The sequence below is a fragment of the Mizuhopecten yessoensis genome, unplaced genomic scaffold (assembly GCF_002113885.1).
Source record: "Mizuhopecten yessoensis strain PY_sf001 unplaced genomic scaffold, ASM211388v2 scaffold11183, whole genome shotgun sequence".
Classification (NCBI taxonomy): Eukaryota; Metazoa; Mollusca; class Bivalvia; order Pectinida; family Pectinidae; genus Mizuhopecten; species Mizuhopecten yessoensis.
In genome coordinates, this window is record NW_018408921.1 from 509,141 (window position 1) to 532,135 (window position 22,995).

The 22,995-nt window shown below is 36.4% G+C and overlaps 1 protein-coding gene across 2 annotated transcripts; it reads right to left on the reverse strand.

Moving 5' to 3' along the window:
* Nucleotides 1-379: 379 nt before the first annotated feature.
* Nucleotides 380-22,948, reverse strand: LOC110440469. Of its 2 annotated transcripts, XM_021483573.1 has the most exons (9): nucleotides 22,652-22,948; nucleotides 16,519-16,678; nucleotides 14,191-14,330; nucleotides 12,639-12,824; nucleotides 11,974-12,090; nucleotides 11,464-11,550; nucleotides 9,959-10,103; nucleotides 9,309-9,370; nucleotides 3,982-4,070 (listed from the first exon to the last, which is right to left on the reverse strand). In XM_021483573.1, exons 1-8 carry the CDS (start codon nucleotides 22,799-22,801, stop codon nucleotides 9,324-9,326), a joined length of 1,032 nt encoding a protein of 343 aa, XP_021339248.1. In that variant the 5' UTR covers nucleotides 22,802-22,948; the 3' UTR covers nucleotides 3,982-4,070; nucleotides 9,309-9,323. The 2 variants fall into 2 exon arrangements, with proteins under 2 accessions (XP_021339247.1, XP_021339248.1); XM_021483572.1 differs by lacking the exon at nucleotides 9,309-9,370 and having other exon boundaries at nucleotides 380-4,070.
* Nucleotides 22,949-22,995: the final 47 nt, after the last annotated feature.

Consider the following 22,995-nt stretch of genomic DNA (forward strand, 5'->3'; position numbering starts at 1 on the left):
ACGGGAGAAGGCTGTGATAAATTGTAAAAACTTGTGCTCCATCCCTTGTTTAATTTTATTCGCAACAAATTTATGTTTAAAGCTAAATAAATTTAAATTCTGAATATTGGCAAGTGTGCAATTAACTTCTAATGATGAATAATTACTGTTCAATAAGTTTGAATACGGACTTAAAAATCATATAACTTGGTTTCATAGTGCGGTAAGATGTTGCAGTTGCCTGACGGCCCCTCTCTGGGGGCCCCTTTGACAGCTCGCACCACTTGTGTTTACTGCCTAGTCAGGTGACGTTATCGGCGCTATTTTTAGCAGGGCTTTCCCGAACAATTCAAGTGGTCAAACTGGACATTTGGAAAGGACTATGAATATGGGGATAGCGAGGTAACATAAGTGGAAGTGCATACAATACATACATTCATTAAAAAAAACGCCTTTTCACGTGATGTCCCTTTAAAGAGATTACAGAGAAGCGACGATTTCGATGCAAGTCAATTATACCGTTACGTGACCGCGATTTTCTTTTGATGTATATCAAAAGATCGAACACTAATCTTCTTTTCTCATTCACAAGGTGGTGCACGCAGAGCTTTCGATTTTGTCATAACATATTTCATGGTTGCAAAGAGCGAAAGTGAGTGTAATCCGTGGATTTTCGAGAATGCTTCAAAAGAATCTCTCCATTTTAGACGTTTTAATTAGGAAAAACAATTGCTACTTATGTGTCAATAAAACAGAAAGAGCCTGCTGCTTTTTTTTTTTATCTATATCGAATCCATGTATTGAATCTGTGTAAGGAATCTGTGTTAAAATAGGTTTATGAGTGTATACTGCTGCATCGGAATAATTACAAGCACGAATATAATTGTAGTGCTAAAAATGCATACTATTATGCGGCCATTTTAGCATTGACTATTCTGCAGTGTGCTCATCATAATCATGAAAGTATACTGTTACACTACTGTTGTGTTATCAATGTCAATACTAACGTTAAAGTTAGCTGAGGAAATCTTATATAATCGCACCGTATAAACAATAAAAGGTATGGAATGATTATTGTAAAAATAAGGGCTGCAATTATATTTCATTATTAAAATGCGTTCATAATTAAAACGATGGAACGGTGTTGGGCTAAAAGTACATGATATATTTAACATTATAACAGCTAGCCTTATTGACCAATTCTTGCATTTGCTTTCAAATACCACAGCGTAATTGTGAACTAATTACTAATTTGTCAGTAAAAAATAATGGGTCGTTAAAACACTTGATTTTGAAAAAAAGGATGGTAATTTGACAAAAGAAAATTGTACATTTTTTAAGAAAACGGAAGAAAAGTGTTCATTAAAACGTAAATAGACAAACTATTAGTGATGGCTATATAAGTTGAGGCTCAGCATTATATTAACATGCATCAGATGACGCAGACTATTTAGAACGTCTTGGACTCGGATGGTGCACGTGTTAAAACCTTAAAGGCACTTGGATGTAACATTTGAATAAAATATATTTACATTAAAATCCAGAAGAAATCATTTACTTTAGAAAGGTTAGAAAATAGGGAATTTAAGAACTGCTACTAGTCGCAAAAGAAATCAGCTCAACCTTAATGTTCTTTGAAGTCCGATGGAATATTCCTAGGTAGCTATGTGGCTAGGAAATAAATCTCGCCAACTGTATGAAATCACATATCACAAAGAATACTTTAAACAAAAATGATTTTCAAAGTTTAGAGTGAAAGCATTAAAAATCATAACAACAAAATAAACAAAATAAACAAAATTGCACAAAGCAAATATCACAACAACGCAATGGTGGTATATAATAAAAATACAACTGTGACTTCATTGACGCTGCTACACACCGCATAGAAACAGCAGTTATTATTCGTATGAAAACATGGACAGTCTCTCTTTGAAGTTATGCCACCTATGTCATGTAAAAAATAAATTATTTATTTGAAAATCACAGAGGCAAAATTTTCCGACCATGTAGGTACCAAGCGTTGTACGATATTCATTCAGCACAAGCAAATGTATCCTCATTTTATACATGCATGTACAAATATCAGTAATTAAGTATATTTAACACTATCAAAAAACAATTACTCAATGTGCACTAGTTCAAAGCCAAGAGGTTAAAGAACTTCATATTGAAATTTTCATTTTATGTAGTTTAAAAATGAAGATCCTGGTACATTAAGTGCCAAAAACGTAACAATGCATTTTAACTGATTTTGACTTTAATATAGCTATGGTAAATCAGTTCTGAAAAGAACAATATACCTTGCAGGTTATAAAAAAATAATTAAAAAATGAGGTAAACAAAATGTATTGAAAAATAGTGTTATGGGTGTATACATCCAGCAGGGCTAGAACAGGAATCAAACACTGGTCCTCAAATCATTTAACTGTCGGTCTACCCATCTACTCTACATAGTGAAAGGAAGTACCCTATTGCTAGCTTAACTACACTTCATGTATATCCAAAACGAAATGAAAGGGAGTTAAGTATATATACATACGAAAACTTACGGTGGAATTATCTAGTGTTTTGATGGTAGGGGGATAATGATCCTTAAAACTAAAATTGAATGTACATTGATTAAGATGATCGTCCGAACACAACAAAAAAATACACTGAAATATTCACATATAGAAATGTACATCATAAAATCAAACTTTTGTTTTAAACCTTCCGTTAATGTCTCGATAACTCTGAACAACTTGGCACAAATGACTTTGACAGCTTTAAAAGAACATTAGATAATTTAACTTAAACATTGCAAATAAATGAAAAATACAGCTTGGAATGTCAAAATATATATGTAAATATGTTAAATGCATAGATATGCGCACACAAATATTTTACATAAACACAACTGAGTGAAAACATGAAATGACCTTAATAAGATAGCATAATAGCTTGTTATTATTATCCTTTAATCTATATATATTACAACTAGGTTTGCGTCTTGGATAACATGTTTTAAATTAATGCCATGTATCTAAAGAAGAAACCGTGGAAATGCCAAATTGTATATAGCCATTAATTTCTTCATCTTTCAGGTTTGATACTAGGTGGGCATTATGCCTGCCGATACCTGTATATTTAGGACCTATGCACCAGGATTCTTCTTCTTTTTTTCCAATGATATAGATATAAGCAACTCTATTTTTATATACATTGCATTGCTTTGAATATGTATTTCAATCTCTATGAATATAAAGAATATCGTAACAGTATTTTAAAAGAATATCGAGACAGAGAAAATATTGTTTATTCACAGCTATAGAGAGCATGTCTTTCAATCCAACAATAGAAAAAAAAACTTATGTAAAACACAATAGGTATGTCAAAACAAGTCAAAATCATTTCAAATAAGTGTTGTTATTTTTTTTTTAAACAAGCATTTACATATTTATGGTGTTTTTTATTCGATATGCATTGTGTTACCCATTAACATTAACTACGACAGGACCATGCTCTCTATGGATTCGGCACATGCATCTTCTATCATAAACTGTGGCCGACGATTTATATGAATATCACTTTATACATATACAGTCACGTGATAAAAAAAACTATCGTATATTACCTTTTAGTTAACTCAAATAATCACATGAGTGGACAAGTGAAAGATGTTGGACTCCATGTTAACTTTACGACAGCTTCTTCCCATGGGCTGACCCATAAAACAAAACTATTGACCATTCACGCCTTCATCTTTTAAATTATATCTCAATATTGGGATTTATGGAAATATCAGAGTATGATGTCCATTATGCTATTGATATTTCGAGTGTTGAGTCATTGCTGAAAGCAACGGGAACCATCTTTAACGATTTACAATATTAGTGAATGCCTTACTAGAAACAAACACAAGAAACTGATGTCAAAATTCCTTGTGCGTCTTTAACAATATGCCGTTAAATGATGTTTTTTTTGTAAAATTCTACAATGAAACTTTAATCTATTGCTGCCATTAAAACCTCTTTCTTGCGTCATTCCTCAGGTTTGAACAGTGGTGTTGTTACGGTTTGCTTCAGCGTCGGTAGGAGTTTTAGCAAACACTAAAAGAAAAACCAAAATAAAAACATCTTCAATAAGATTCATCAGTTTGGTAATATGTGATATCAAAGTTTTGCTTTTTACACAAACAATGTACGCATTAAACGTGTCGCAACGTTTCAAGACCGACTGGTCCCTTTATCAAGCTATCACTCAATCATAGGTTGACAAAGGGACCAGACGGTCTTGAAACGTTGCGACACGTTTGAAAATTACATTGTTTGTGTAATAAGTAAAAATTTGATATCAAAATAAAAATTGTAAGACATCAAACTTTGCATCATCAGCATATATATGCATTAAATGTAGCATGCAACATGAACCCCTAAATATTTTATGAACTAGAAATAGCAGACATCATATTTATACACATTTACAAAATATGAAATTAAAAAGGACATGCAAAATAAATGTATAACATACAAAGAAGATTTATAAATAGAAAGTTGATGAAGAATTACACTTTTTAATTTTTGGACAAGTTTGTTTTGAAAATGACCGATCTATCGCCTGAAATACTGGTATGGTGTGACAGATAAATAGGTTGCAGCTGGATTTACAATGCCCGACTGTAAGACATGAGAATAGCCTCTTACCCTTGTTTCTGGTAAATAAATTCAAATTCCCGCAAGAAGAATAAATGAATACCCTCTCCTTGTTTCCTTCAACCTCATAGTTTAAGCATTTGATGCTTGATTTAAAAGTAGATAACATTGCCTAATTTATATCATGATCGGCTACAATAATTTATTGTCTTCTACCAACATTAGCTTGAAAATTGCACAGGTCTCGATGTTTAAGTGTTTCGTTGTTGTTGTTAGTAGAGATACATTTTAAGGCTTTTTTTCAGTAAATAACATAGTTCAAAATGTATGTTCAAAACACATTATTAACGTTAAGCATTTGAAATCATATAGGCAATTGAACTATAAAAAGAGAGAGTCTAATATGCTTTTATCAATTCTAGCAGACCTAAACTTATTCACATCCTTTTGTTTGGAACAAAAGTAACCGCCTGACATTTGCATTTACTGTAATTGACGTCGCATGATTGTGTCTCGCTCGAGGAAAAATGTGCATAGCTCTGCCCTTGTGCATTGTTGTCAACGTACGTAATGGAAATTTGTCACGTGGACGTTTTAATGTCAGGTTATGACATGATAACCCCAAATTGCGGGAACAATATTCATTGTGTGAAAGTGAATTAATACTGTTAATATCGGTACACATGGTAAACTTTTTAGATATTTACAACTTAATTTGAGCATATTAAAACATCTATATTGTAATATGGAAAAATCTTAAATTAGCATAAGGTTATCATAATGTTATTATTGAACCTTATGATGCATGCACCAAACAGCATTCGTTGAAACTAAACCGCAGGCCCCAAATTAAACCAAACCGCATGCATCTTAACCTTCTTTTCAAAACATTTCATTGATACAAATTTTCGCTATAGACCATTACGTGTTATGTTGATTCTGTTTTATTCTTGGTAATTTTGTTTTTATTTCATTTAGATTTGAACGTCCGCGCAATGGTTAAGGTCATATGATGTCACAAAAATGTTTCACCAATTACGCGACATCGTATGCAAATCAGATATGGGGAAGGAGATGCCATCAAAAAGGGAAAGCCTCCGTTCTGGTGTAGTTTAACTATGTTTAATGGGTAATGTTAATACGAAATTCAACGTCTCATGAAAGTAGTTTATCACATTTGTCTAAGTTGCATATTTCAATTTTCGAATTTTTGTTGTTATTTTATTATATTTTTTTTTTTATTTGAAACAGATCTGTGCATGACACACTACGTATATAATTAAACATGTATGTTTTAAAATATATCGTTTGTGAAACTATAGTGACTACAATAGTGTAGTTAAAAAAATTGAACTCTCATAGAGTACACATATTTATGCTATGTAAGATTATGGATGTGTTACGTATATAACACATAGTTCCTGCAAGCTTCATCAAAAGCTATGCCACCTACACTAAAACAACTCTTGCAGGTAATTAGGCCATGTCCACCACACCTACTCCCTGCATACAAAAGCATTATCACATATACAGTACAAAAGCAGCCTCACTTACACCAAACCTTAGACTTGTATGTACCAAACCTTGTCACCTACACCAAGCCATAGACTTGTACGTACCAAACCTTGTCACCTACACCAAGCCTTAGACTTGTATGTACCAAACCTTGTCACCTACACCAAACCTTAGATTTGTATGTACCAAACATTGTCACCTACACCAAGCCTTAGACGTATACGTACCAAACCTTGTCACCTATACCAAACCTTAGACTTGTATGTACCAAACCTTGTCCCCTACACCAAGCCTTAGACTTGTATGTATCAAACCTTGTCCCCTACACCAAACCTTAGATTTGTATGTACCAAACCTTGTCACCGACACGAAACACCTTGTCACCTGCACCAAGCCTTAGACTTGTATGTACCAAGCCTTGGCACCTTTACCAAACCTTAGACTTGTATGTATCAACCCTTGTCACCTACACCAAACCTTAGACTTGTATGTACCAAACCTTGTCACCTACACCAAGCCTTAGACGTATACGTACCAAACCTTGTCACCTATTCCAAACCTTCGACTTGTATGTATCAAACCTTGTCCCCTACACAAAGTCTTAGACTTGCATGTACCAACCCTTGTCACCTTAGACATGTATGTAACAACCATTGTCAGCTACACTTATCCTTAGACTTGTATGTACCACCCCTTGTCCCCTACACCAAACCTTAGACTTGTATGTATCAACCCTTGTCACCTATACCAAACCTTGGACTTGTATGTATCAAACCTTGTCACCTACACAAAGTCTTAGACTTGTATGTACCAACCCTTGTCACCTACACCAAACCTTAGATTTGTATGTACCAACCCTCGTCACCTATACAAAGCCTTAGACTTGTATGTACCAAACCTTGTGACCTACACTTATCCTTAGACTTGTATGTACCAATCCTTGTCACCTGCAACAAACCTTAGACTTGTATGTACCAACCCTTGTCACCTTTACAAAGCCTTAGACTTGTATGTACCAACCCTTGTCACCTACACCAAACCTTAGACTTGTACCAAACCTTGTCACCTACACCAAGCCTTAGACGTATACGTACCAAACCTTGTCACCTATACCAAACCTTAGACTTGTACGTACCAAACCTTGTCACCTACACCAAGCCTTAGACGTATACGTACCAAACCTTGTCACCTATACCAAACCTTAGACTTGTACGTACCAAACCTTGTCACCTACACCAAGCCTTAGACTTGTATGTACCAAGCCTTGGCACCTTCACCAAACCTTTGACTTGTATGTATCAACCCTTGTCACCTATACCAAACCTTAGACTTGTATGTACCAAACCTTGTCACCTACACCAAACCTTAGACTTGTACCAAACCTTGTCACCTACACCAAGCCTTAGGCTTGTATGTACCAAGCCTTGGCACCTTCACCAAACCTTAGACTTGTATGTATCAACCCTTGTCACCTATACTAAACCTTGGACATGTATGTACCAACCCTTGTCACATACACCAAACCTTAGACTTGTATGTACCAAGCCTTGGCACCTATACAAAGCCTTAGACTTGTATGTATCAAACCTTGTCACCTACACTTATCCTTAGAATTGTATGTACCAATCCTTGTCACCTACAACAAACCTTAGACATATATGTACCAACCCTTGTCATCTATACAAAGCCTTAGACTTGTATGTACCAACCCTTGTTACCTACACCAAACCTTAGACATGTATGTAACAACCTTTGTCACCTACACTTATGCTTAGATTTGTATGTATCAGACCTTGTCAGCTACACCAAAACTTAGACTTGTATGTATCAGACCTTGTCAGCTACACCAAACCTTAGACTTGTATGTACCAAACCTTGTCACCTACATCAAACCTTAGACTTGTATGTATCAGACATTGTCAGCTACACCAAACCTTAAGACTTGTATGTAACAACCCTTGTCACCTACACAAACCTTAGACTTGTATGTATCAGACCTTGTCAGCTACACCTAACCCTAGACTTGTATGTACCAACCCTTGTCACCTACACCAAACCTTAGACATGTATGTATCAACCCTTGTTAGCTATACAAAGCCTTAGACTTGTATGTACCAACAACAAACCTTAGACATGTATGTACAAACCCTTGTCACCTACACCAAACCTTAGACTTGTATGTACCAAAACCTTGTCACCTACACCAAACCTTAGATTTGTATGTATCAGACCTTGTCAGCTACACAAAACCTTAGAAATGTGTGTACCAACCCTTGTCAGCTACACTTATCCTTAGACTTGTATGTAACAAACCTTGTCATATACACCAAACCTTAGATTTGTATGTACCAAACCTTGTCACCGACACCAAACCTTAGATTTGTATGAATCAGACCTTGTCAGCTACACCAAACCTTAGACTTGTATGTACCAAACTGTGTCACCTACACCAAACCTTAGACTTGTACCAAACCTTGTCAGCTACACCAAACCTTAGACTTGTATGTACCAAACCTTGTCACCTACACCAAACCTTAGACATGTGTGTACCAACCCTTGCCACCTATACAAAGCCTTAGACTTGTATGTATCAAACCTTGTCACCTACACTTATCCTTAGACTTGTATGTACCAACCCTTGTCACCTACACCAAACCTTAGACTTGTATGTACCAACCCTTGTCACCTACACCAAACCTTAGACTTCTATGTACCAACCCTTGTCAGCTACACTTATCCTTAGACTTGTATGTTTCAAACCTTGTCACTTACACCAAACTTCGTACATGTGATGACTTTAGAACATAGAGTAGGGCGATTTCACTACCACTGGTAGGAAGATCGAGACTGTTGGTAGCCAGATTTTCCTTACAAGTGTTTTTTTTACCAGAATCAGCGCAAAGGATTGCATTTTGAATGATATTTTTAGATTAAAACTAGTCCGTAAACAGCAGATACTTACTTATAATAAGTAAAAAAGAAAGTGAGTATAAACACTTATAAGTTATTAATGCTTATAATCATTTTTTGAACAATTTAAAAATATCAAACATCATACTGAATTGTAGGGAGATTTTGATTCTTCAGAAGAATTTTCAAGAATTGAAAGTGAAATATAGGGAGACATCACATGTACCAAACCTACACCCTGCATGCTTGAAGATATAACTTCGTAATTACATTGGATAGGAGGAATCAAGGACATAGTCCAGTATCCAGGGATTCGTAACCATAGTGATAAACTACGACAAAAAAAAAGATAAATATAAAATGCAAATGAAGAATAATAAGCAACCGGTATCAAAGTGAAGCTGTAAGAATCAAAAAGAAAGCAAAATGTACAATACTGCAAAAACACAAGTTAGTTTAGAACATACCAAAAACAAATAGCTACTTGTATTATTTTATACTTAATTAATTTTATAAACGCAGCGGTACATTTGTATTTACATTTTAATCTGTAAAATAAAGGAATTAATCGCCATAAATTCTGTCGAAATTCCACTCAGTTGTTATGGACTAGTAGAACTTTAAATGAAAAGACAAGTGGTGTCGCAAAACGCAGAAGCAGCTCACATGACCCTTCGAGCATACAAGCTAAAATATTATAAGTGAACTTATGAAACATACACAATGCAAGCTTTTTGACTTGGAGATATTATGACACGGTTTTAGTTGTAATATGGCAAACAATGGTCATCTTGGTAATACATGTAGTATTATTTGCAGAATGCAGACTTTATATCATAATCAACACACATGAAGACTATTTATAAAATTCATAAATATCATCAAAGTTTATTACATAACATGTTTTTTTTTTGACTTGCCTTTCTCTTTCAACCCTTTTCCGTAGTTCAGCCACGACATTACAAAGTAGGCGATCAGGACAAGTCTTACTCCTAAGGACATGGCACCACAGACCATGGTCGGTACAGCAATACTGTCAGTAGCCGGGGTGAACTTAATCACAGACTGGAAGTGTATGAAAAGGAGTTTAGGTACATAATGATGATTTCATGTTCATCCAGATACTATATAATATGTAAAGAGTTCCTACTAAATAACATTTTACAAAGTATATTGTAGCAATACTATGCTGCTTTGTTGGTAGGAATGTAGGTACATGTTGATAGCAGAGGAACTGGACTGGGTCAATCAACAGGCCTAGGTATCAGGTAGCTCAGTTACTTATAGCATTTGTCTAGAGATTGGAGGTCCCACGTACAAATACCTGTCTGGGGCCTGTTATAGTTGTGCCTGTGACCAACCCTTGCTTCAAGTACTGGGTGAATGCTTGGCAAGGGGATACCAAAACTTAGATTGTAAATAGTGTTGTTTAAGGGGGCAAATACTTAGAAAATGAGGGAGGAATATGTAGCAGAACTGGACTGGGTCAATCACTGAGGACTAGTTGCTCAACTAGTATGGGTGTCTAGAGGTTAGTGGTCCTGGGTTCAAATCATGGTCTGGCCATAACGTGTTCTTCTCCTGTCACACTTAGTAAATGAAGACTATGTGTTTTCTGGATAGATTGCAGCAATACTTTGCAAAGACCATGCACTTACTGTTTTAATTGGGTAGATTGTAGCTCTATTGTGTTTGGAGGGTGCTAAACATTTCACTGGGTGGACTGCAGCTTAATACTGTACACCAGGAAAGTTTCCCCAAGTCAAACTTTCACCCTTCACCCTTGAAATCAATTTCCACCCAGTGTTAAGTTCGCCTTTCGCACATCTAATTACTATGTTAATTATGCTGTTAACTTATATCTGACGTATCAATAAAAGTCGAAAAATAAAACTGCAGTAATAACAAATCCCAGTATACTGTCACACAATGAGTAACCTATAAGTGATTATAAGTGAAATAATATAAAACTGTAACATGTTCAAGTATCTTCCTACTTTAAACCCAACTCTGACATATAGCTACAAAAGTGTATGTAACTATACTACAAGGGGTAGCCATAAATCATGTATAACATGTATTCCAAGAAGTATCCTTAACCCTTTCACCCCTAAGTAACTTCAGTAGACTCTACCATGCATTGATATGAATGAGTCCATTATGGTCTACAGTGGTGAAAGGGTTAAATATTAACACAGCATACATACATGTATCGGGGTACACTTAAACTTAACATTAAAAGTGGGTTATTTTCACAGAGAACAATTAACAGCTAATAACCCATTTCACTTTATACGATGTATCACTTTTTCACTGGGCAAATTAAATGACATGCGTTAAAAAAATATTTTTGAAATTTATTCTGTAAAAGACAAATAAAATTTCTTGAAGTTGAAAAAAAGTAATCCATTTTTTTTGTATTTACCTCCACAATTTTGTAGATTACATAACATGGCTGAATTATCAGGGTGAATGAATAAATGATGGACAATATCTTGCTTTCACAACGCACCTGAAAAATACAGAGAACACACAAATTGTTTAAGCTATCTTTGTATTGGAACATATCTTTTATCATAAATATTGTATAACTCATTTCATAAATATTACATAATTTCTTTCATATACATTGCATACTATATGTAATAAATAAGTTTTGCAGCTTATATCAATCAGTTACCATATAAAAGTACTCATATATTTTGAAGTTAAAGCAACAGTACAAAAAATGTAATTAAGTACATTGGGGATTTTTTGGTGAAAAATGGTATGGAGATAAAATACCACAAGATGACATCACAATGGAGTATTTAATATCAAGTGGTGACAATTTGTTTCGAGGACATTTTTTTGAGTTCAACAAATATCCAATTATAAATTACATGTATATGCTATGGGAATATATATAGTTGGCACAAAAAATGATCAAACTTACTCCCAGATATCCAATCAGTGCACACCCAAAGACAATCACGATGCCAATGATTACAATGACCAATTCCAGCTCGTTCAGTACCTGACCAGTGGTCAAGATCAGGATTACCATGGACAACTGTAGTGATATAGAAACATTTTGTGTTACTGTGTTGAACCTAACAAAAAGATAAGATTCTGCCAATAGTATGTTTTCCTAAATGGCATTCCTGTTCGATTTCAAGATAACATCCAGTTCACATATTAAAGCATACCTTTTAAATAATATTTTTTTAGACATTCCTCTAATAAATGGTCAAACATCTTATACGAATAGCAATTTATAGGGTTATGTCATAATACACCTTCAATTTATCATGATATACTGATATACAGAGATAATATATATTATAGTAAAACTGGACTGGGTCCATCGTCAGCAACCAGGAAGAGCGTCTGTCTAGATTTCGGAGGGTTCCGAGTTCAAACCCCAGTCTGGCCTAGCATTTTTCTATTCCTGTTACAAAACTGTTCAGCTTGTCAACTCCTGTTTCAAGCACTTGACCTGAATCTGGGTTGTAAATAGTTGTGTCCTCGGGGGGAAGACTTGTTTGGTGGAAAAATAAAACAGGCAAGATTGGATTTGAAACTGCCGGGCCATGAGCTTTAGATCTATATATGACTTACACTGAGTTGTAGATCAAATTTCAACATCCCAAAGTATCCAAAAATGGTCCTACACATTCGCTGCATAAAACTCTGAGCTCCCACTGTGCGGAAAATTAAACGCCCAGAATCAAAGTAGTGTTTGGCAATCAGTACACCCAACACTATCATAAACGGGCTGAGAGCTGATGTTACAATAAGTCGAACCTGGAAATATAGACAGAAATATTACATATTTCAAGAAACAATCAACAGGGTGCAAAGTAATATGTACAGTCTTACAAACAACATCGTAAGAAAATAAAGTTTAAATTAAGTATTTATTATTTGAACTAGAACACTGACAGGTCAGTAAGGGCCCCGTCTTGTGGCAATTTATCCCCCATAATCATCAAGAAGCAATCTGCCTAAATAGCTGAGCTTGACGGTTGACATTTGAACTTCAAAAAGAATCGCAAGGAAGCAAAATATACATTTTACATGTACTATGATGCGAGTCTTGTTTCCTTCCACCTTCATATTTGCTGGGCTAACAGAAATGCAAATACCGGTGCAATACTCATTTGTTAGCTTTGATTTGTTTTATTTCACCTTATATACCTCCTCCATCAAAAGCCAGGGTCAAAGTCAGAGATCCACTTAGTCTTTGACCTTTGGACCCAAATGACCTTGACCATTAACCAAGTTACCCTGATCTTTGGTCAGTTGACTTATTCTTTAATTCCGACCAACTTTGCTTCATAATATCATAGCAAAATGTTCATCAGTGAAAAATACAAAACTTGACATTGACCCTTGGACCTAACCTGGACCTAAGGTCAGTTGACTGTGTTAAGTTCTGAACAAGTTTGCTACATAATAACATAAAAAAAACCTTCATCAGTAAAAAGATACAATAATTGACCTTGACAATGACCTTAAATCAGTTGACTCCTTTTTAAATTTGGACCAACTTTGCTCCATAATGTCATAACAAAATGTTCATCAGTGAAAAGATACAAAATTTGACCTTGACCTTTGACCCAGTGACCTTGCCCTTTGGTCAAATGACTCCTTGTTTAATTCCCACAAACATTGCTTCAAAGTGTCATAATGAAATGTTCACCAGCAAAAAAATACTAAATTTTTCCTTGACCTTTGACCGAGTGACCTTGACCTTAAGTCAGTTGACTCTTTGTTAAATTCCAACCAACTTTGCTTCATGAAGTCATAACAAAATGTTCATCAGTGAAAAGATGCAAAATTTGACCTTTACCTTTGAACATAATGACCTTGACCTTCAACCTTGACTTTTTACCTCAATGTGTATTTTTGTGAACTGAACATCTTGACTAGGTATCTCCGATACTGGGCCCTAATAAACATGATAGCAATTGACACCATCAAGCTAGTACAAATATCATTTCTCTAAGCATCATGGTTCTCTAGTAGAAGTTCAGTTTTCCAAGTTTTAACTTACTTTGACATCAGTGAGGAATTATTTTTTCCTCTAAACTGGATTTTATAGGAAATTGAGTACATTTCAGACAAAATCTGAACACCAGTAAGGAAAGATTTAAAATTCACTACATACCATTTTGACCATATCCTTCCTACCGAGGGAAAAGTTGAGTATGATGTACAACCAGACCACAAAAGTCGAGATGGAGAGAACGAGGATTTCATACGGCCGCTCCAACATGATACCTTCAACCAGGTACCACAGGCAGAACACTGAAACATAAATCACACATGGTCTAAATGATTTTAAAGTTTTTGTAATGAAATTATTAAGGATAAATGGGCTGTAAGCTGTAGAGGGATTTTTGGGCACTCATTATGAAGAGCAGTGGGTATGCTTGGTGTAATGGGTCAGGACAGAAGATGGGTATGTATAAGAGCAGGCAGGGACGCAGATACATTGTCCCTGTGGATTTGTAACTGTATGTATTAGTGACAATGAACATAACATGACAGGTAATCTACGGTGACTGCAGCAGACCACCAGTAAAACATGGTGATGAACTCCTGACCAGTTCCTGATACTTATCCTATGGCCAGTTTTAGTAACCGGGTACTTATTTTATGGCCAATTTTAGTATCCAGGTACTTATCCTATGGCAAGTTTTAGTATCCAGGTACTTATCCTATGGCCAGTTTTAGTATCCGAATACTAGCGGCGTGACACCTGAAGGGATGTCACAGATGGAATGAAGTGTAGAGGGCAATAACTCTGTTTAAACACGGCTAAAACAGCTATTTAACATGACACGGAAGAAATTGTTAGAGTGTTTTAACGAATTTGACCCCTATGTCATATCAAAATGGAAGGCTCAGTGTTCGCCACTTTGTGGATGAGACATAAATCAAAAGAATCACCAGTCAAGTAACGGTACAAATTGACTGGCTTTGAGGTCGGGCATCTCTCCTTTGTAATCTTCAAATGACATATTTCAGGGGTGTATATAGCGAAATTGAGCGTAACCCCTGGATATCGAGGATGATATATACATGTACATGCATGCAAGTATAGTCAGGCTCAGCAAAAGCACTAGTCCGCTCGTCCTGAGGAGCAGATTTTGCTGACAGATGTGTGACTTTTATTGTCAAGTCGTCTGTCGGACGAGTAGATTGTATGTACTTGGGTTACGATATGTATGATTTAATTCACTTGAGTAAATTATACAATTAGTCACAACTTATTATTTGAGACTGTGAGTGTTTTATGATAATATTTTAGATATGAGGTATACTCGTCCATCCTGTTACTTTGTTCTCTCATGTTACTACAAGTTATGTCCTGTTACTGATGATACAAATTGTACATGGCCAGTAGCATGCTGTGAATCGTAGGACTACCAAGTTCATTCAAATAAATGACTTTGACAAATATTCAAGATCACAAGGGTAAAATATGTTTGAAACCTTTATACAACTTCTTCTAAATAACTAAGAGGCCTAGGGTTATGATATTTGGCAAGTAACATGCTGGGATGAAGGGCTACTCATTTTGTTCAAATAAATTACCTTAACTAATATTCAAGGTCACAGGGGTCAAATATATTTGAAACCTTCATAGTACAACTTCTTCTTAATAACCAAGAGGCCTAAGGATTATGATATCTAGCAAGTAGCATACCAGGATGAAGGGCTACCAAGTTTGTTCAAATGAATGACCTTGAAGTACATCCAAGGTCACAGGGGTCAAATTTGTTAAAAAAAACTTTAAACGACTTCTCAATTAGCAAAAGGCCAAGGGTGATGATATTTGGCCATTAACAGGATGGGATGAAGGGCTACCAAGTTTGTTAAAATGAATGAACTTCGCCCATATTCAAGGTCACAGTGGTCAATATATGTTTAAATCTTTAAATGATTTGTTCTGTATAACCAAAAGGTCCAGGGTAATGACATTTTGGCAAAAGCATGCTGGGTTGAAAGACTATAAAATCTGTTCAACCTAATAATGTCCTTGTTCAACATTCAAGGTCACAGGTGTCATATGTTTAAATCTTTTAATAGGTTCTTATGATTCAAACACTGATATTCTGCCTCTAGCTGAATTTTAGTCCACGTTTAAGATTACAAGTGTGAGATTAATACCAGGTGAGCGATTCAGGCCCATTGGGCCTCTTGTTTGCTTCCCTGTCAACACATTCTTTGCCTTTAATTCCGACATGGCTCGGAATCCATTAGTTATTTTTGACTTATTTAAGATACGAAATATTCGAAGAGCAAGGTTTTGTATGAGTGTGTTTTTAGGATCTCGTAACTGTAAACTCTGTAGGACAGATAGATGGTCTAAACATATGACTGCCTTTTAATGCGGTATTCATCGATATGTTCGATCTGTTTAATATGTTTGATGGCATTAGTCATGCATTCTAACAATATTAAAGAAATTGTCAAACATATCACTCACCTGTACTTAGAAGCAAGACTAAAGCGAAGGAGAAGTCATTGGAAGTTTTTGGTAAAGTAGCAAGCTTCCAGATGGTCAGTACCAGTGTGACCAGTAAGCACAGTCCAGCTAGCACTATAAACACATACTCTTTCTTCTGTAGGTCACGCACTGACCGTCTCTGAAACATAATCACGAGACAAATCAAAGAAGCAATCAAAATCTAGAAAACTCAAATCATGAACAGAGATGATGGGGGACACCAGCCAAGTCATCTGCATGACCGAAAACTGACCTAATGGGAGAGAGGGCCAATTCTTCATCTTACCAGTAACCTATTTGATAGAGTGTGAACACACTCTATCTACAGGTGAAACGTCCACGGTTGGGTGATATTGACCAAACAAAAAGTGAGAAGGGAAGTGATAGATTTGATGATTTAGGAACCTGATATGTCTCCTGTCCGGGTGATTAATGGCAATTATATCAACGTAATTCATTGACTAAATCTAGCATTCTACAGACACATTACTCAATGTTTGGTGAAGTAATGAAAGTATTGGCTTTGGAGCAGAGTTAGTATTAGATGAGCAAGGTTCGTGGTGAATGAACAAATGAACCTTGCCATACATATATATACCAATTAAAACTTGGGTTGGGCGACATATACAAAATATACATCTTCGTTAAACAGGTAAAAAATACAAATTGCTCACTTAGTCATATAGCTTGACAAAGGGACACCGGTTAGTCAGTCCTGAAACGAGGCGACACATTTAACACGTACAGTGTTTGTGTATAAAGTAAAACTTTAATATTACATATTTCCAAACAGATGCATCTTATTGAGGATAAAATCACAATTTGTTTTTCTCTTCATTGACAGCTCTAAAAACTATTAATTTTGATTGTTCTGTAACTAGGATTTAGAATTTAATAGGAAAGGTAAAGGATGCAGGCAGCTATAGACCACAAAGATATTAACACATACACACTCCCTCTTGACCTTTCATTTACAGTCCATGATGACACGAACACTTTGTGGTACATTAATGAAATTCTATGAAGATTCATGAAAAAAACTAAAAACTGATGAGTAATTATTTTCCTATTACTGATTTGACCTTTGACTCTTTACTATGCCATCAAACATCAAAGTATTTGATATTGACTTGAATGTGTAATGTAATATTCCATCTATTTATTATTGACACTGCTATTAAGTTTCATAAGAAACTGTGGAGGTGATCATTTGAATTCTTTATAGCCTTTACAATAATTTAACATTTGATACATTGCCATAACCTTGACCTTTCGGTTCCTTGTCTGACATAGCCTTGACCTTAAGGGAACAATCCATCAAAGTGCTACCCAAATGTCTGATCGTCATGAATATTTGATATATATTTATATGTGAAAATTTTGTTCGAAATTTAGGGTATAACGTTAAACCTCTCTCTGAGTGTTCCATGTCACTCAGTGTTGGATTCATATGATATTTATAATGTCATCCATTTAGAAAAGCACAAAAACGAGTTGACCTTTGACCCTCTATCATGAACATACATAAGCATATGTGTGCTGTGACCCATATCAGCATAGCATATGTGTATTTCACGTTCATTCTCACTAAAATACACCAATGCATATACAGTAAAAGAGGAAAATAAACTTTGCATTGCAAACATTTTGTTATCTTTTCTCAAAAGAGTAACATGTGTAGGATAATAAACTGAAAGGGTTCTGTTTACTATATTCACCAGTTTTATCGTGTATTAAGCTATAAAAAAGTTCCCACGACAATGAGTACAGTTTTATAAGACAAATAAAGGTCACGTATCGATATATGCTTACGGAATTAATGTTGATTTGATGTTAGATAGCTATAGGGAATGCGTTTTCTGAGTGATTTGTATTATACTTTCTGTGAGATTGCGCGTTTGCCCTGAAAAGGGCCGTTTTAACATCAAAGTCGTAGAAGCTGTCTGGGTCAATTGTGGAAGACCACGCAATTTCCAAATTGTGACATCTTAGTCGTCGTTGAATATCTGTTTCAGCCTGTCAATGATGCAAGTCCGTTGATGCAAGTCCGGTCCATTGCTGCTCGTACTTTTCAGGGGCCATGCAATACTTTTTTTAAACAATGGAAAAGGCTGCCTACCAATACTCGGCAATTTTGTTCTAGGAGTATCATGACTATGTCGCAGATATAATTGACGATGTCGTCAGGTGTCCATCGTAACCGAAATGTCATTATATACCCCCCATTTGAAACTGTGCCTTATCAACTGAAAGGTTCTGTAGTTGCGAACATATCAGTAGTATTTTTGACGTTACTCCTCTGATTCTAATCAGTTGAACGTCGTTGTAGTTGGTCTCATCGTTGAACTGCAGCACAAAGCTATGTATATATATAACAAGAGGCCCAGAGGGCCTGTATCGCTCACCTGAATGTGTTTTAAATAATTGGTATGAAGTAAAGATATAACACTCAATGGTAGGTGCTGTAAGTACATATGAAATTTCAGAAAGATCCATCCAATACTTGAGAAATAGCAAGAACAAACTTCAAACAGAGCCCCACCCCTATGCCCCTAGGGGGGTCATACCCACTGTTTATACAAAAAGTCCCCTTGGCCCAAGGATGCACCACACTAAATAAGGATAAAACCCCTAATCCCGATGGTCGAAGAAGGATTTAAAGGTTTTACCTCTATTTCTCCTATTGGGCCCCGCCCTTCTGCCCCCTGGGAGACCACAACCACTGCTTATACAAAATTGAGTCCCCGTGGCCCAAGGATGCTCCAGACTAAATTAGGATAAAATCCCTTAATTCCTATGGTAGATTAGAGGATTTTAAAGGTTTTACCTATAATTCCCCTATTGGGCCCCACCTCTCTGCTTCCAGGGGGGTTAGACACACTGTTTATACAAAATTGGTTCCCCTTCACCCAAGGATGCTTCATACTAAATTTGGACAAAATCCTGTCATACGTACAGAAGAAGAAGGATTTTAAAGAATAATTTGCTATGGTTTCCCCTATTGGGCCCCTCCCCTAAGGCCCCTGGGGGCCAGATCCACAGTTTATACAAAATTGGTTCCCCTTCATCCAAGGATGCTTCAGACCAAATATGGAACAAATCCTTTCATTCCTACAGAAGAAGAAGGATTTTAAAGAATTTGCTATATTGCACCTATTGGGCCCCACCCCTCAGCCCCCAGGGGGGCCAGACCCACCATTTATACAAAATGTGTTCCCCTTCCCCAAAGGATCCTTCTGACCAAAGTAGCGTTTTAAAGGAAAATTTGACGGACATACGGATGACGGACGCTGCAGTATGGCATAATTAAGCTTACCATGGTCCTTCGGACCAAGTGAGCTAAAAATTGGTTAAAAACAGGATAAAAAAATGGAAATTAGGCCAGCGGCACAGATAACCAAGATCTGAAGACCTCTAGGTCATCTGAGGTGACAGTGTTCGCTGGTAAGGAGTTCCATTCCCTGATGGTATGTGCATGGGAAGAACGAGAACTTCCGGTAATCATGCACTTATAACCACATGATGGAATTTGGTAGGAAAGGCTGTGTAAGTTCCTCGACAATCTGCTGGGTGGAATAAGCATGTCGGTGTTGGTATACATGAGATTGTGGTGGATGTTGAATAGCATACATATAGTCTTGCTTGTTGTCTTCTGTCTTGCGACAACGTTCAACCGAGGTGCTCTAGTTATAAGCTGGTGACAGACTGGCTGTCCATCTGTAAGTGTTAGTGGCATATCTAGCAGCCCTTCGTTGTACCATTTCAAACCTGTCAATGTCTTTCTGATGGTAGGGGCCCCACACAGTGCTTGCATACACCATAATCGGTCTAACTAGGGTGGTGTATGCCTTTGATTTGATGCTTGTATGTCCGTACGTTGTCATCAAAATATTTTTGTCAGTTTTTGGAAAACATATCAATGTTGAAACAGTGAACTTTTGTCGTATATGCTTTATTATAGGTGGTGGAATGATCATGCTACATAATGGCGCGTGATAAGTTAGAACAGTTTGGGCACAACGGCGCATATGGGTAATAATCCCACATTTGGGTAACATCTTGTATGTTATGGTTGAATGCACTTCAAATTTACTTTCACTATCCTATATAAAAAATCAAAATTTTGTACTTCACTTACGTTACTGAAAATCGCCATGTCTATCGGTTATTACAAACAACTTTTGGTTGAACAGTTTTCGGTTTTGAAAGTTTTTCACGACCTTTGAAGCCTTAGAAAAGTCGGGACATCTAAAATCACGAAAATGTCAAAACAAGAAAAAACGTTCAACCAAAAGTTGTTTATAATAACAATATAAATAGCGATTTTTAATAAAGATAGTGAAGTACAAAATTTTGATTTTTTATATAGGATAGTGAAAGTAGATTCGAAGTGCATTCAACCGTAACATACAAAAGATGTTACCCAAATGCGGGATTATTACCCATATGCGCCGTTGTGCCCAACCTGTAGAATGGGCGTTAAGACATTTGTAACGAACCCCTGCAGTGGTCCGGGCAAACATTACAATGATTTGCAATAGCATATATGTGTTGCTGATGTATAATTCAGACAGTAACACCTTACATTGCCAAGACCAAAAGGTGCGTCGGAAAGCTCTGTTCCCCCTGCGTCAGGTTAAGTAGTAACATGTACGTAGGACTTCAATCGAATAGCTGAACACGGCCAGCGCGGATCATATTGCTGTATAAAAAGGTTTCAATGACATGCTGTGATGGTATTATTATATCAATTACGTTAACAATGAGACGTCTATATTATTTTATATTTAAACAAAATGGTGCCCCTAAAAAGGTCAGTTTATGCATAGTCTATGACAAAATAACACAAGAAAAGTTTATTGAATTGATGTTTAATATAAAATCCATTACTATCTCGCAAAAGATTGAAGAGTCGTATAGAACACGTATAGAGACAAATTGGTCAGAAAAGATTTTAACAACGATCAAGCAAAACATTTTACAAAAAAGATTGAAAAACAACAATTGCAAATCAATGAATCACATGATCAAGTTTCAAACTTATGAAGTTCCCGATCAAATTCAGGGTTTAGGTACTTTATACCATTCAACAGTCTCAATACTCTCATGTACCACAGAATTAGATCAGGTCTTAGTCCGTGGATGGTGACGTAACCTAGAAAATTGATTGAACCGAGATTAAATTGCGCAAAGCTGCATTTCTAAAAGGTTGAAAAACAACCATTTTCGAAATTATGAATCACACCAGCAAGCTTTAAACCTCACAAGGTATTCTGCCTCTGCCAAGTTGATTATAATGACATTTTTGGAGTGTACATGGTAAAAAATTGGTTAAAAACAGGATAAAAAAAAATGGAAATTAGGCCAGCGGCACAGATAATCAAGATCTGAAGACCTCTAGCTAGGTCATCTGAGGTGACGGTGTCTGCTGGTAAGGAGTTCCATTCACTGATGGTACGTGCATGGGAAGAACGAGAACTTCCGGTAATCATGCACTTAACCACATGATGGAATTTGGTAGGAAAGGCTGTGTAAGTTCCTCGACAATCTGCTGGGTGGAATAAGCATGTCGGTGTTGGTATACATGAGGTTGTGGTGGATGTTGAATAGCATACATATAGTCTTGCTTGTTGTCTTCTGTCTTGCAACGACGTTCAACCGAGGTGCTCTAGTTATAAGCTGGTGACAGACTGGCTGTACGTCTGTAAGTGTTAGTGGCATATCTAGCAGCCCTCCGTTGTACCATTTCAAACCTGTCAATGTCTTTCTGATTGTAGGGGCCCCACACAGTGCTTGCATACACCATAATCGGTCTAACTAGGGTGTTGTATGCCTTTGATTAGATGCTTTTATGTTCGTACGTTGTCATCAAAATATTTTTGTTAGTTTTCGGAAAACATATCAATGTTGAAACAGTGAACTTTTGTCGTATATGCTTTATTATAGGTGGTGGAACGATCATGCTACATGATTTTCGGTTAATGGCGCGTGATAAGTGAGAATGGGCGTTAAGACATTTGTAACGAACCCCTGCAGTGGTCCGGGCAAACATTACAATGATTTTCAATAGCATATGTGTTGCTGATGTAGAATTCAGACAGTAACACCTTACCTTGCCAAGACCAAAAGGTGCGTCGGGAAGCTCTGTTCCCCCTGCGTCAGGGATCCCCAAGTCTTCGAAAGTTATCGGGGCGGTGTCGGCCCCTCGGTCATCTGCTTGGATTTGGTGCTCGATACCTCCTTCAGCCATATTTGTTGACATATGTCTCTCACTTACTTCTCTTCTATGTTTATTTCCTGAATTAGCTACAAAGATCTTAATAATAATATCCTGTTTTAACACTAAAAACTAAATTTAATAGCTCTAGATCTTGTGTCTTGACATTTTTCTTCCTACTTTCGGTTTGAGCGAAGGGACGCAACTCATGCAAAATCTTCCGCTTTTGGAAGAAGATC